This window comes from Phascolarctos cinereus, unplaced genomic scaffold (assembly GCF_003287225.1).
Source record: "Phascolarctos cinereus isolate Bilbo 61053 unplaced genomic scaffold, phaCin_HiC Scaffold_5;HRSCAF=322, whole genome shotgun sequence".
NCBI lineage: Eukaryota > Metazoa > Chordata > Mammalia > Diprotodontia > Phascolarctidae > Phascolarctos > Phascolarctos cinereus.
This window is the reverse complement of record NW_027555958.1, coordinates 329,442,886-329,458,561: the sequence shown is the minus strand read 5'-3', so window position 1 is coordinate 329,458,561 and position 15,676 is coordinate 329,442,886. Positions and strand designations below refer to the sequence as shown.

General features: G+C 41.0%; 1 protein-coding gene across 1 annotated transcript in view; it reads left to right on the top strand.

Annotated features, from left to right (window-relative positions):
• LOC110203108 (T-lymphocyte surface antigen Ly-9-like) overlaps positions 1-15,356 on the top strand; it is a 71,937-nt gene extending 56,581 nt beyond the window's left edge. Inside the window, 8 exon segments of the mRNA XM_078156213.1 lie at positions 1,145-1,489; positions 2,604-2,788; positions 2,790-2,874; positions 4,045-4,110; positions 7,424-7,528; positions 10,862-10,956; positions 11,321-11,395; positions 12,935-15,356. Coding sequence (XP_078012339.1) covers positions 1,145-1,489; positions 2,604-2,788; positions 2,790-2,874; positions 4,045-4,110; positions 7,424-7,528; positions 10,862-10,956; positions 11,321-11,395; positions 12,935-13,000 — 1,022 coding nt within the window. The 3' untranslated portion in view covers positions 13,001-15,356.
• Positions 15,357-15,676: the final 320 nt, after the last annotated feature.

Sequence of the window (15,676 nt, the reverse complement as noted above, 5' to 3'; positions counted from 1 at the left end):
TAGCACATCACCTCAGGATGTGACCTTAGTTAAATTATGAGACAGGTTCCAGTGGTTCCTACACTCCCTAGTTTATGAGACAGTTTGCAAGTAACTGTTATGCTCCCTTAATTAATGGGACAGCCTATAAGTGATTTCTAGTTTCCTTTGGCAATCTTACTTCCTACTACTGTCAACTTATACTACCTATAATGTTACAGTACTAGCTAAAAGGGGGGGGGGTCAGGGTGCGCATAACAAGAAACAATTTTAACACAGACCCTCATTTTACAAATGAAGAAACTTAAGCTCAAGGAGGTTAAGTGACTTGTCCAATATCATAAAGTCAGTAGGGATCACAAGTGGAATTTGAACCTAAGTCCTCTGACTCCAGAATCTCTTCCTTCCACTCTTTGTGACTCTCAAAACTTACCAACTGCCTGATGGGGACACAAAGCCAAAATCCTGAAATAGGCCTACAGGTAGCTGGGCAGTTAGATGAATCCAATTGTGGTTGTTTCTATAAAGTGAGCATTAACACCCAAATTTGCATGGCAAATATGTAGAGAGAGTACTGGAAGGGGAATCAGGACAGTGGGAATTCAAAGTCTACCTCTGAAGCTTACTACTTGTAGTAAACTGAACAATTCACTTAATGACTGAATCTCAGCCACTCTCCAGGATTTATCTCTTCAATTATAGATAGCCTGTGCCTGAGTTGATACAAGAAATTCCCACACCAACAAATATGCACTGTGTTTGATATACTGATATCATGTAAATTTTCACACAGAAAATCCTTAGAATCCCCTACACTGAAAGTATTCTTGAAGGAGGGAGGTTACGGAGTAATACCACAAAAGGGTGCCTCCTCAAGGAATTATATGAGGTTGGACTAAGAAAAATCACAAGATATCAGAGTTCATATAATAAAACCTATACCCAAACAAATTCCTAGTACAACTTCCCCCCGGAAAGTTCTTATCAGATCTCTATTTGAAGAGCTCCAATGACTGGGGGACTCACTATCTTCCAAGGCTCCTCATTTACTTTTATGATGGTGTCTACAGGACTTATCCCAAATCCTGGGCTGTGGTGCTAAGGGAATGCTATGGGATAGGAATCAAGTCTAATTGCTATTATAGTTTCTCTTTTGCTTCTACAGAGCCAAGAGCTTCCAGAGAGAATTATGCCCCAGTAATGGTGACAGGGATTCTGGAAGAGTCAGCTATTCTACCTGCAGAAATACCAAGTGGACATAAACTTGAGAACATTAACTGGGCCTCTCGTACACCTGTTGCTCTTGTGCAACCAGAAGGACAATCTTTCAAGGTCATTACAACCCATCAAAATTATAGGGGACGACTGAATGTCCCACCCAACACGTATAACTTGAAGATTAGCCCCCTGAAGATGGAGGATGCTGGATTCTACAGAGCTGACATAAATCTTCAGAATTCTGCAACTTCTACCATCACCATCACCAAGAACTATACCCTGCATGTCTACAGTAAGACTATAGTAGTGGACTCTTAGAATATTCGGGCTGAGAGACCAAAGAGGTCCTCTAGTCCAAACCCTCATTTTTCATCCAAGGAAACTGAGGCCCAGAGAAGTGAGGTGATTTGCTTAAGGTCACATGCATAGTACCAAAACTAGAAAAGAAATGGGATTTCCTGATTTTGTTTTGTTTTGTTCCACTGGGTTATTTTCCAAGTTATTTTTCAAAAGAAAACTAAAGTTTTCAATCAAGTATTCCCTGGACCATTCAGTGGCTATTAGTAAAAGACTTCAGCACTATACTAGAAAGTCTGAGGGGGAAAGAGGGCTAGAAAGAACATGGGTCTTGTCTTCTGGCAAGTCCAGATTTTGCCCTTGCATCTCTCACCATGGGCTCTTTCCCATTTGCCTACAAAAAATGTTCAGATCTCTCTAATCTTAAAAAAAAAAAACCTTTCCTTAACCCTTGTCATTCATCCAGCTACCTTCCTATTAGTCTCCTATCATCCACTGCTAAACTCCTGAAAAATGCCTTCTATACCCAATGGCTCTTCTTACATACTACTCACCTTCTCAACCCTTTATAAAATAGCCCAAGCTCCAATGACTTTATGGAAACTGTTCTCTCTAACATTTTCAATAACTTTATAAATGCCAGATTCCATGGGGTTGTTTTCAGTCTTCTTCCCCCTTGAAATCTCTGCAACATGTCATGTTGTTGATCATTTCTGTGATCCTAAAGTTTCCTCTCACTGAGTACTTTCTTTCCCCTTGATTTAAAAATCTGCATATTTTCTCAGTTTTCCTCTTACTTCTCTAAATGCTCCTTTTCTGTCCCCTTCAGTAACTCTCCTTGTTATTCTTCATCTTTTAATATGGGTGTTCTTCAAGGTTGTGTCCTTGGTTCTCTTCTGTCCGTGTACTTTTCCTACTTGGAATTACTACTTTGGTGAAAATGACTCCAAAGTCTTCATCTGCTTGCCTTGCATATAAGCTGCTTCAGCAAGAATGTTTCTCAAAATTGACTTATAGAGAGCTCAAAATTGGACAAATTAACAAAGTTTATAAAGAAGATGGTTTCATTGTAGACTCATTGTTATGCCTTGTATTGTTCCATCCTATAGGACGACTGGCACCACCAAAAATTACTTGGAATACTGTAGCCTCTGAGAACAACACCTGTAATATCACTCTGACGTGCTTCATGGAGGAGGGAAGAGAAGCTGTGAAGTACCAGTGGACTCCTCTGGGAGAACAAGCTGTTGAATCCAATGGGAAATCTAGGCTTTTCATCTTCCAAAGACCTGAAAGATGCTCCCATAAATTACACCTGCACAGCCATGAACCCTGTCAGCAACAATTCTCAATCCAAACTTGTTCAATATCCTTGTGCAGGTAATCATCTGTCCCTTCTTCCCAAAAGCCTCAGGAAACACCCTGAGCAGCTGTAGGAAATAGGCCCCAGAAGGTCTGGTCTTTACATGGGCAGTTTCAAGATAGAACCCAATGAAGATAGAAATCAAATCCAGGCGAGGTCACAAGCACTTTTCAATTCAATTTTATTCAACAAATTTATTAAAGTCTACTAAAGACTGTGTTGTGTTACATACTGAAAAAAAAGGCACAGTCCCTGACCCTCATGGGACTTACATTCTAGTAGGGGCCATACTAATACATATAACTATGATAATATTACTTTACAAATACATTAAAGAGGTATAAAGAAAAGTGCTCCCTAAAGTCTGAGCGGGAAGGTTACTTTTTTATAGTTGGGTTGGGGAAGACTTCATGGAGGAGACAGACTTTGAACTAGCCTTTAAAGAATGCAAATTAAAGATTAATTTATTACAGAACTGATTTTATTACAGTTGTTTAAAGTTTGCAAAATACTTTGCATATGTTATCACATTTGATCCCCACAACATAAAGAGAATAAAGACTTAGGAAATTAAGACTAATAGACTTGTTCAAATCACAAAACAAGTAATTAACCAAGCAGTATATTTTAAGTGAATACAATATGCAAGGCACTGTGTTAAGCACATACAAAGAAAAAGAAAAGTTGTTCCTGGCCTCAAAAAGTTTACTTTCGTTGGGGGAGATATAACATATGCAAATAAGTAAATAGAGAATATATAAAGGTAAGCGTAAGGTAATGGTAGGGAGGAAGCACTAACAACTGGGAGGATCAAGGATTAGGAAAGAACTCCCATAGGCAATAGCACCCAATGTAAGCCTTCAAAGAAACTAGGAAAATCAAGATGGTGAGGAGAAGAGGGAAAGCATCCCGAGCATAGAGGACAACTTATACAAAGGCACAGAGACGGGAATCTCAAGTTTGGGGAATAGCAAATAAGTCAATTTGGGCCTGAAATGTATATGAGAGGCAGTAATATAAGTCTGAAAAGGTAAACTGAGTCAAATAATGAGGGACTTTAAATGTCAGGCTGAAAAATTTGTATTTTATCCTAGGGAGGGTCTACTGAGAACCACTGAAGGGGGTGAGGGTGGTGTGACATGGTCAGAGCCAGGTTATAGAAATATCACTTTGTTGACTGTGTTTAGGACGGATTGGAGAGGAGAGAAATTGGAAGGAGGGAGACGATTTTAAAAACTCTTACAAAAGTCCAGGTAAGAGGTGATAAGATGCTGAATGGGAGGGTGGCCATTTGAGTCCAAAGAAGAAGAAAAATATGAGAGATGTTATGAAGATGGACTCTACAAGACTTTTCAAATGATTGCATAGGTGGAATGAGGGAGAAGAATGAAGCAAAGATTCCTCTGAATTTGGAAACCTAGGTAGATGTCAGATTGATGGTGCCCTTGACAAAAATAGAGATGTCAGGATGAGGGGTGGGTTTAGAGATAACAATAATAATTTCTGTTTGGGAAGTATCTGCCTAAGGGTAATCCAGGTGATGTTCAATAGCAGTTGATGATATGGGTCTAGAATTTAGGTAACAGATAAAGATTAGATGAGCCAGTGGTCAAGAATGAGTCTATAATGAAACCACCTTCTTTATAAGATAAAGGCTAGATCTTTATAAGATAAAGACTAGATCATATGAATAAAAATTATAATTGAACTCATGGAAGCTGATACCACCAAGATAGAGCATACATATGTGAAAGATAATAGGACCTGTGTCAGAGCCCCTGGGTACATCCATGCTTAGGGGATGGAACATTGTTAATGAGGAATAGTCATGCAGAAAAGAGGAAAGACTTTGTTGGGGTGGGGGAGAACTAGTGAAACTCAAGTAGGAGAGAGAATCTAGGAAGAAGGAATGCTCAACAGTGTCAAACTCTGCAGAGAGATCAAGAGTGAAGAAGACTGAAAAAAGTCCATTTTATTTAGCAACTAAGAAGTCATTGGTAATCTTGGGGCGAGCAGCCTTAGCTGAGTGGTTGAATCAGAAACCAAACTGCAAGAATTTATACAGTGAATAACTGATGAGTAAATAGAGACAGAGAATGCTATTTTTTAGTTGTAAAAGGGAGTAAAAGTATAGGATGATAGCTAGAGAGGATGGCAGGGTTGAATGAAGATTTTATAGTTATGGGGAAGAGTTGCATAAGTTTATAAGCAGCAAGGAAGGAATTAGAGACTGAAGATTAGAAAAAGAGAAAAGGTAATGATGGGGCAAACTCTTGAAAGAGACCAGAGGGGAAAAGCTCAAGGACCCAAGTAGCCAGGTTGACCAAGGCAAAGAGAAGGGCCAAGTTATACTCTAATATGGAAACAAAAGAGGAGAGAATGGGGGACGATGTTGAAGATATTGAGGTGTAGAGTTAGAAAAAGAGGAAACTCATTATAGATAGCCCCTACTTTTCAGTAAAGTATAAGACAAAGACCTTTCCTGGGAGTGAGTAAGGGAGAATCATTTAAGTGGGCTGAGGGAAGAAAAGGTTTGGAACAACCCTGTGGGGAATTAAATAGAAATTTGCCAAGATAAGGGCAAAAAGCTTAGTGATCTACAATAAGGGCCCAACTGAGCTTAGATAACATAAATGTGTAGTGGATGCACTCAGCACAGTTGTGTGACTTCTTCCAGCAATGTTTACCAGCTCTAGGAGTGGGGAGGGGAGGGGGGAAGAGCAAAGCAGGTGATGGAATTAACCCATGGTCAAGTTTTGGAAAAGCAATAAGTGGTAAATAAGACTAGGTAGCATGGGATTAAAGGATAAAGAACAGTGTAGGTTTGATAGGATTCATTATATGGTGAAGGTTATGAAGGTAGGAAAATTTGGCCAGAGTAAGAGTAATGAACTAGAAAATCAAGGACACACAAAATGACAGGAGTCCACAATAAGGATGAATATCATGTGTAAAACGGATGAAGCAGAAGGAGAGATGGAAGGATGAGAGGTTATGATTTGAGAGAAGAATTTCAGTACTCTGGGTCATGAAGATGGAGAGTCTGTAAGTGATGATGACATCAAGGAATGAGTAGCTGAGATAGAATAAAGGGGGAGATCATAGAAGACGGGGAGGTCAAAGAACTGAGATGCTCATCTGTTTGAGGTGATAGGAATACAGTGTTGAAGTCTCCAAGCACAAACAAAGAGAGCTGTTAACTCCTTGAATGATGATGGAGAATGCCTTGGTGGCCATTAGATGACAGCAACCAGGATCTAGATAAGGTGAAATATCCAAACTGAATGAAGCTGAATGGAGAGGTTGCTGAGTAATGAAAGCAGAAAGAAGCTATGAAAATGGCTCTGAGAAGCAAGAAGCATGCAGACTCTTTCCCTTCCCTTTTTCTGTTCTTTTTTGAGAGGAGCACAAGCCATAAAGTAGTTACAGATTAAAAGAACCTTAGGACTTAGGTTAAAACATAGGACTCACTATGGAAAATTATACGAACTGCTTATGGGCTATCATAATGTTTTTTGCATTTGTTTATTGACTCCTGACTCCCAGGCTGAGCACTCTATCTACTCCACCACCTAGATGCCTCGATAAGTGGAAAAAAGAATGAAATGAGTATAAGAGGAAAACGTCTGATTAGAAAAGTTTATTAACAACAGAGATCCAAGAGGGCTTAACAAAAGACAAAGACAAAGTAACAAAAGAATTCAGGGGGGATATGGCTGAGGTGGATGGGGACAAAGGAGTGTGAAATGGAAAAAGAACATTTTAGTATATTCAACCTTTGACCCTAAAACACAAGCATATAGAGAGAAGCTTAATAGCCAGTAGATTGTCACACCCTTTCTAGTAAGCAATGGCACAGGCTTTGATTTTTCCCACCTTGAAAGTAGGTAAGCTAGGTCCCAGTGGCCGTGGGGGAAAGTTTTGGTGACCAGTGAAATATGAAGACAGAATTTGAACCCAGGTCCTAATGATTCCAAACACAATACTCTATTCACTACTACATCATACTGCTTGTCAGGAGGGAGAGGAAAAACATTATAGACATAAAGAACAGTGGGAGGAAAAAGGCATGAAAGTACAAGGAATATTCAAGAGACAGAATACGTTGCCCCATTTGGCTGACAGTAGAATGCATAGAGGGGAGGAATATGATGTAAATCTTGCAAAGTAGAGAGATGGGGCAGATAGTAGAGGATCTTGAATGCCAGGTAAAGGAGTCTGGATTTTACTTAGTAGGTAATAGGGAGCCACTGAAGATTTCTGAACAAGGGAGTGACATGACTAGCATTATGAACAAAGATGAAGAATTTGCGATCTAGATTCCCAGGAGAGCAAAAGCACAATCTCCATAAGAGACTACATTCCCAATCTCCCTGGAGTGGATCTTTCCTGGACTTCAGGGTAGGACATGACCCCAGCAAAGAACCTGGATTTAAGTGAGCCCACTTACCCCCTGGGTCTGTTCAGTGAAAAGTCTAGTTTTGTTTTGTTTTTGTTTTTTATTTTGTTTGTTGTTGTTGTTATTCAGGAAGTTCCCTTGCCACTTGTTTTCTCTTCTCCTTTCAGGAATGCCAATGTCTTCCAGGTCACTTTGGTTTATACTGGTGCCTCTCCTGGTATTAGTCCTGTCAGCTGGGATATTGTTTTATCTACAACACAAGAAAAAAAAAGGTATGGGGTTCTGGGGAGGTAGAAAGAAACGTATTCTCTTCTTCCTTAGTTTAGATTTTGGTTTCTTTAAACACAAAGAGGTCCCTAGGGCCCTGGGGAATCATGCCCTTCCACATTCCCTTGCCTTTTCATGACCTTTCTAATAAGAGCATTTTATGTTCATCTCATTTTGCATTTTCACATACATTAACACTGAGCTGGAAAGAATTTACTAATGTCATGGGAAAACCTACAGCTCCCAGCACAATTTAAGGTAAAAGTCAGGAAGAAACTTCATTGCTATTACAAGTCATGTCAAAGAAAAATGAATTGACTGACATTTCCACTACCGGTCAAGTGGTTTCTCTTTACAAGCAATTTCCAACTAAGCTGTAGTGTAAATTTAAGTGAAGAAAGTTTCATGGGATAGCAAATTGTTACTTAGTGCAAGGTAACTGTTTCACTCAAGGAGAGAAATAGAGCTGCAACTGAGATATGGGTTTGCAACGTCTAGCAACATTCTTATCTCTGTGAAGACACTGGAAATGATAAGATATTATCACAGTGTTAGCTCAGTGGTCTAGATTTAGGAAGCCATTACACACATATTAGTATTATATCCTTACAATGCTAACCATTAGCTTCAACTACTTAAATGTTGGTGGGAAGAGAGTGTGGTCCTCTCTGGGTATCGTGTTGTTGTTATTCAGTCATGTCTAACTTTTTGTGACCCCATTTGGGGTTTTCTTGGCAAAGATACTGGAGTTGTTTGCCATTTTCTTTTCTAGCTCATTTTATAGATGAGAAAACTGAGGCAAACAGGGTTAAATGCCTTTCCCAGAGTTTCACAGCTAGCAACTGTCTGAGGCTGGATTTGAACTCAGGAAGATGAGTCTTCCTGATTCCAAGCCTAGTGCTCTATCCACTGTGCCACCTAGCTGCCCACAGGCTTTATGCTAAATACTGGGGATACAAATAAGAAAAAGAAAGTCAGTCCCTGCCCTTAAGGAGCTTATAATCTAACGAAGAAAGACAATATGTAAAAGGAAGCTGAAAAGGAGAGAGGCTCCAGGATTGCGGTAAAGTAACATAATGATGTTCATGATGATATTCATGGAGTTAAGACCAAGCAGAGCATGTGATAGGAAATGAAGTTAGCTGGAAAATTCCGAGCCCTTTCTAAAAAGGGAAGCTTTGGAAATCATTTATTGCTCTATACCTCCACCCCACCCCCAGCCCTCCAGTCTCCAAGGGGAGAGACAACTGAGGGTCTTCACAGAACAGAAGTTTGGATTCAGTCAGAAGGGCCACACTTGAGGACCTAGAGGGCCCCAGGTGGCCTCAAGGCCTCAGATTCCCCACACCTGGGTTAGAGCATAGTGCCTGGAGTCAAGAAAGGCTGAGTTCAAATCCAGCATCAGATGCTTACTAGCTGTATGATCCTGGGCAAGTCACTTAACCTCTTTGCCTCAGTTTTCCCATCTATAAAATGGAGAAAGAATAGCACCCACCTCTCAGGGTTGTTGTGAGGACTGAATGAGATAATAATAATGAGATAATAATTGTAAAGCACTCAGCACAGTGTCTGGCACGCAGTAATTGCTATATTGATATTTTTACTATTATCCAACCTTGTGACCCAAAATTGTATTACAAAAGAAAAGGGCTTCATTGACTAGTGCTACAAGTTTGCAAGGACTGCAGCCAAACTTCTGGGGAGAAAAATAGAACTTCCTGAAAGATTCTTACCAATTTCTATGCTAAGAATTCAAATACTAATGTTTACAGTTTTCCTAATTGACTTAAATCTATTCTATGTTTAATGTTTGTGTTTAGTCTGGTACTGGCAGTAGACTGAAGATTTTTGAGAGAAATGAATCAAATTATGATGTTCCTAGGAGAAAGAGGATGGGGGCAAAAATAAGCCATATGTGTTATCAGGTAGAGAAATGACCCACGCCCCCCAAAAACATTGAACCTCGTCCTTCATGTCAGAGGGTAGACCCTGATGCCTATTACATTAGATTTGCTTCCCTGTGTTAAAACTTCTAACCTCGGATTTCTTCTACATGAAATAAAGATAATAATGCTAGTACAACCTGACTAATAGGGATGCGGTAAGGAAATTTTCCCTAAATGTTAAAGTATTACAAAAATATAAGTTATTTTGATTATTAAGATGTCACTATTATATCTGTGATAGACCCTATATCACCACCAACTCTAATCAAAATGAACTCTAAAAATATCCCACATGACCTTCCCTAAGTAAAAAGAGGACAACTAGGTGACACAGTAGATAAAGCAGTAGCCCTGAAGTTAAGGAAGACCCAAGTTTAAATGTGGTCTCAGATACTTACTAGTTGTGTGGGCCCTGGGCAAGTCACTTAACTCTGCCTCAGTTTCCTCATCTGTAAAATGATCTGGAGAAGGAAATGGTCAGCATCTTTGCCAAGAAAACCCCAAATGGGGTTAAGAAGAGTTGGACATGAGCAATCAACAAAACAATAACATGAAAAAAGATTCACAAAGGTCAATGTAGTATAGTGTACTGTAGTGGTAAGATTTCTAGACTTGGGGTTAAGAATCATGGGTTTGAATTCCAGTTCAGGCATTTAATAACTGACCATAGGTAAGTTACTTTACTTCTCTAAGCCTCAGTTTTCTCATCTCTAAAATGTGGACATAAATATGCTGCCTTACTCAAAAGATACTAGTAATAAAGTGCTTTTTAAGTATTATTTTAATAAATAAGTGTTATTAATTTGACCACTGGGGGTACTTTTGTTGGCAAAGTGTCTGACTTTATTGGTGATAAAAGTCAAAAAATGATAGTCCCACACTTACCACAATGATTCTGTGCTCCTCTTAAAACAAGAGGTCACTCTGGGGTATCCATTAAGATTTCTATAGGACAGGGCAGCTAGGTGGCACAGTGGATAGAGCACCAGCCCTGAAGTCAGGAGGACCTGCGTTCAAATGTGACCTCAGACCAAACACTTGACACTTACTAGCTGTGTGACCCTGGACAAGTCACTTAACACCAATTGCCACAAAATAAATAAATAAGATCTCTATAGCTCCCAGAACCCTCTACCCCTAGCTTCATTTCTTTTGTGAGTTCGGGGTTCCCTCTGTTAGTGTAGGGTTGTGGGAAATGGCTGAATCCAATTAGACTCATTGTTCAGTATCCCTCTACTCACTAGGAAACTCAACCCCCTTCCTTGGAGAAATCATCTTCCTTTATTGGGCATCCATTCCCTCCCCTGTAAAAAGTGAGGGGACATTTGACTATCTCTAAGGTTCCTACCAAGCTCTAACATGCCATGAATCTGTGAATTTGGTATATCGTAGATGCTGATTCAGTATCCGCTTCCCAGATCATGACCCCAAAAGACCTTCCCCCACTTTCAGAAAACCGACTCTATGATGAAATTAGCATACCCAAGGTAAGTTTGATCTCTTTCTGTCGGGGACCAGGATGAGGAAGATATGAGCTGGAGGGTTTGACCATGTAGTGACACTTTTATATGGTAAAAAAAATCTTGCCCTTCTCCTACTCCAATCCTTGCCCCTGCACTGAAGCAATGCATTAGGTAGAACTGAGCCTCGATCTGAGATCTGGAGGGTCTTTTTGATGAAAATGAGACCTGGGAAGCACCAAGGAAAGAGATAAGGGGAAAGTATGGGCTAATATTCCAGGCTAGTCTGAGGACTGGGACTCATGATAATCATTTTTTTTTGTAAGACAATTGGAGTTAAGTAACTTGCCCAGGGTCACACAGTAAGTGTCATCATAATAATCTTTTATAGGCAATTGTCTCCAATCCTCCAAAAGAAGAAGAAGCCTTGAATACAATTTATTACACAGTGCAGAAGCCCCAAAAGGTAACTATCTTTCCAGTTTGATTTCAATTGGGCTTTCTTGCCTCCTCTCAGGTTGACCCAGAGGGTTCTAAGGTCCTTCTATCTGTGGCCTTCCATCAAACAAGAGGAAAGTAGCTAGTTCCACCTGGGTCTTCTCTCAGTGCATCCACAGGGCAACTCCAGTTTAGTCCCCATAGGCCAGATCTTGAATGCAACTGTGACTTCTCCCCTGCTGTAAAAGCTGCTTCAGTAACCTTTGACAAGAAACCCTCTAGACACAAACAATCCCACAAACATATACTCACTCCCAGCCAGCTACACATCCACACCTGAGATTCTGTTCCCTACTCTAGTATGCAATCTTACGTCACTTCCCTGTTCAATAAATGCCAGTGGCTCAATATAAAATCCTCTGGCTTTTAAAGACCTTCATAAGCTGTCCTTTTCCTACCTTTCTGGTCTTAAATCTTAGTTTCCTCCATTGTGCTGTACAATATAGTGACACTGACCTCCCTTACCTAACACTCCATTTCCTGAATTCATGCATTCTCAAAGGCCATTCTCTGTGTGTGGAATGCACTCCCACCTCATCTCTACCTCCTGGCTTTGCAGGCTTCCTTCAAGTCTCTGCTAAAACTTCTCTTCTACAAATAGTCTTTCCCATTCCTCCTTAATACTAATCCCTTCCCTCTGAAATTACTCCCAACTTATCTTGTCCATATCTTCTTTATGCATAATCATTTGCAAATTGTCCTCCCTCACATTAGATTGTGAGCTCCTTGAGAGCAGGGATTGTTTTGGCCTTTTTTAAAATGCCTAGCATTTAGGCACACAGTTATCATTTATGCTTATAGTTTTGTTACCCACTAAATAATGAGTGTGAACCTGTTGCTGCTACTACTGCTCACTTGAAAGTTTCCCAGTGACACCACACTTGAAATTTATAAGAGGAGGACAAAGAGAATTCCCTCCCCACCCACCCCCCACCCCCACCTCCTCTCACTGTCTCAAGATAGTGGCAATAGGAGAGACCAGGAATGAAGGAATCTTGAACCTGACACTTCGTCTCAGGTGTAAGATCACCTACAACACCCCACCTTCTTTCCTTCTTTTTCTTTTTTTTTTGGGGGGGGGCTAGGCAATGGCGTTAGGTCACTTGCCCAGGGTCACACAGCTAGTTAAGTGTCAAGTATCTGGGCCATATTTGAACTCAGGTCCTCCTGACTCCAGGGCCCATGCTTTATCCACTGAGCCACCTAGCTGCCCCCCCACCTTATTTCTCCTGTTCTGTTTTAAGGGTTAATCCTTACAAGCTGTTCAAGTGGCCTTGAGTAGCCAAGAAATCATATGGGATCCAGAAGGGGGACTTCACAAATCCTTGTTATCTTAGGACTTGCAAATCACCCTAAGGACGGGTGATATTGGGTCCCCTTTTTGGAGGGAGAAAGGCCTTAAGGCTAAAACTCATACCTAGGCAGCTCTGGCCGCTTTCTATGATTTTGTAGTGCCCTGTCTCCAGCTTAATACTAACACACCTTTTTGTCCTCTCCTCTTGTACAGATTGAAAATTCTTATTCATCTGCTACCAAACTTCTTGGGACCTCTACCAATGATTCTGTGATCTAGATGACAGTGAAGCTTATTCTCTTCCCAGGAAAGGACATTTGATGGCAGGAAGACTTCAGCCTGTTAAAAGAAATATTGGTTCGGGCCTCATCCTGGTCAATGAGGCAAACTCAGGAAAAGAAAGGAGAAAGTATTTTATTAGCACACCAAGGCAGCAAGCAGTTAGAGTGCAACCAGACCCATTATGAACTGAGCCAGTTTTTATAGACTGGAGTAAACAACTTTCATATAAGGGCAAAAGTATGCTGATTGGTGGTGCAAGACCGCAATTGGACCTATATCATTCCTCTGTCTTTAACTGCATCATCTTAATCTCAGCTGCCTATAATACAAGGTAGGCCTTGGGAGTAGTACCTTACACTGGGGGAGACACCGTAAACATAAGCAACATACAATCCCCATGACAAAACATATGAGAAGGTCCACAAACAGATACTCCAGCCATGAGAGATCAGGAAGCCAAGAAGTTAACCATTGCCATGGGGGACCAGCATTCTTTCTCATCCTCCTAGAACTCATTTTTGTATTGAGACCAGATGGACGTGAATGTTATCAGAATTATCAGGAACCCATATGCAGCTCTCCTGACCTAAGAGGGCACATCACCCTCCCCACTCTGTGAGGAGGTAATCCAGAGGAGTCTGTTCTGTAAGACCACATCTCCAAGGATATAGATCTCTGCATAGGTTCATCCATAGCATCTGTGGATTCATTAACACGAATCTGTAAAAATTCATTCATTCTATTGAAGAGTGCTAAACTGTGTCTGACCCAATACACAGGCAATAGGATGGATGGCTATATGTTTGTTCTGCAAGTAGGTGCTAAGAGGCAGGGTAGATGCTTGGAAAACAAAAAGATCTCTTTCCATTCCTCACTGTCTCTGCCAATTTTGAGGAAACTAATAAGTTTTATCGGGACACAAGAAATGAAGTCCTTGTGGGGCTTTCCTAAAAAATTTACTTGTGTGTGCCTGGCCTCCTAACTTAACACTTTCTCAGAAGACCATTCCATTCCCAAATAGTCACATTCTGTTTTAGGGGTACGTATAATTACGTACGTATAATTTGGCATCTCATTTTTTTGCCCTTGTGTCTCATTTTGCTCATAGCACAGTATCAATGGCCTAATAACATAGCTTAAACTCAGGGGAGGCCAGAATTGTGAAAGGTTAGCAGTCTTTTTCCAACTAAAGGTAAATGAGTGAGAGAAATCATTTTTCCAGCCTGTAACAATACAATTTCACATTTTGTGTAAGTTTTCCTTAATGATTGCAAAAGCATAGTCATGCAAGTCCTGGACATCTGAGCCCATGCCTACCAGGGGGTATCCCTTCCCCCAAGGCCAAAGGAACATGTGCATGTATCCAGCAGTTGGTCCAGCTAAAGGCATGGAGGGCATTTTGGATCAGACACACGTAAGTGCTGGGTCTCCTGTTCCATCCCCAAGGGCATAAAGCAGGGCATAAAGTGAAGAAAACAAATACATGGTAGATTGCAGATGAAGTATTAGGTCCTAATTATCAGAGTCAAACAAACAGGTGACCAAGGATCATTGATTGCTGTTGAGGTTTCTGGCTGATCAGAGTTTGCTGCTTCTGCTAAGCCAAGGTCAATCACAGCAGGCTTCACATGGGAATGATGTATACAGGCTATCTACTTGGCACCCTTGATGGCAATATGTCTGGTCAGCAGGGTCTGGAAAGGCCCATTCCAAGAGGGCTGGAGACTAGATGTCTTCCTGAAGTTGCGGATCCACACCTCACACAAATTAATATATCTACTTTTCCAAAGGCAGAATTTGTGTCACGGCTGCCTCCTTCCAGACCTGTGAAACAGAGCTGGACAGAGATCACATATCTCATCAGGCTTTCATCCCCTGTGGCCAGACTCAGGTTCTGAGGGTCCAACCTTGAAGTAGCAGTAGGTGATCTACTGAACAGAATTTCAAAAGGTGATAATCCACAGTCCTGCCTTCTAGAACAACACAAGGGGAAGTGCCTGAGGACATTTTAACTGTGTTTCCTGGCATAATTTTCCAAAAAGGGTCTATTTAACCACTCAACTCCCCCTGATGATTGTGTGAGTGATAAGGGGTACAGAGGTTCCTGAAACACTTGGAGAGTTGCTTAGTTATTTCTGCAGTAAAGTGTGGCCCCTGATCTGACTCAATAGTACATGGCAGGCCAGATCTTAGTATTCTGTCCTTGATCAGACACCTTGACACTGAGTTTGCTGCAGCATGTTGTCACTGGCAAGGCCTCTACTCAATGGTTCAATTGTTGTCTGTATACCAACACATAACTGTAACCCATAGACTTTGGCAGTTCAATAAAGTCAGTCTGCAGGTGTTCAAATGGTAGAGTCACCAACTTTCTCCCCCTTTTGTCATAGTTTTCTTCCTCAAGGAGTTGAATGGTTGACAAGAAAGGCAACTAGAGACAGCACAATGGGCCTCTGCATATACACCAGGGGCAAACCATGATCAGCAAATTTGTGTGAAAGGGCCTCAGTTCCTATATGTCCCAAGACATGGAGTTGCTGACACAGGAGGCACACTCATCATTTAGGTGCAATGGGGCCCCCACCTGGCATGATCCACATCCTGTCTTGTAGAATGGTTTTATGTCTGGTCACCAAGATGTCAATGTTAGCCTCTGTGACTAAGGAAGAACAG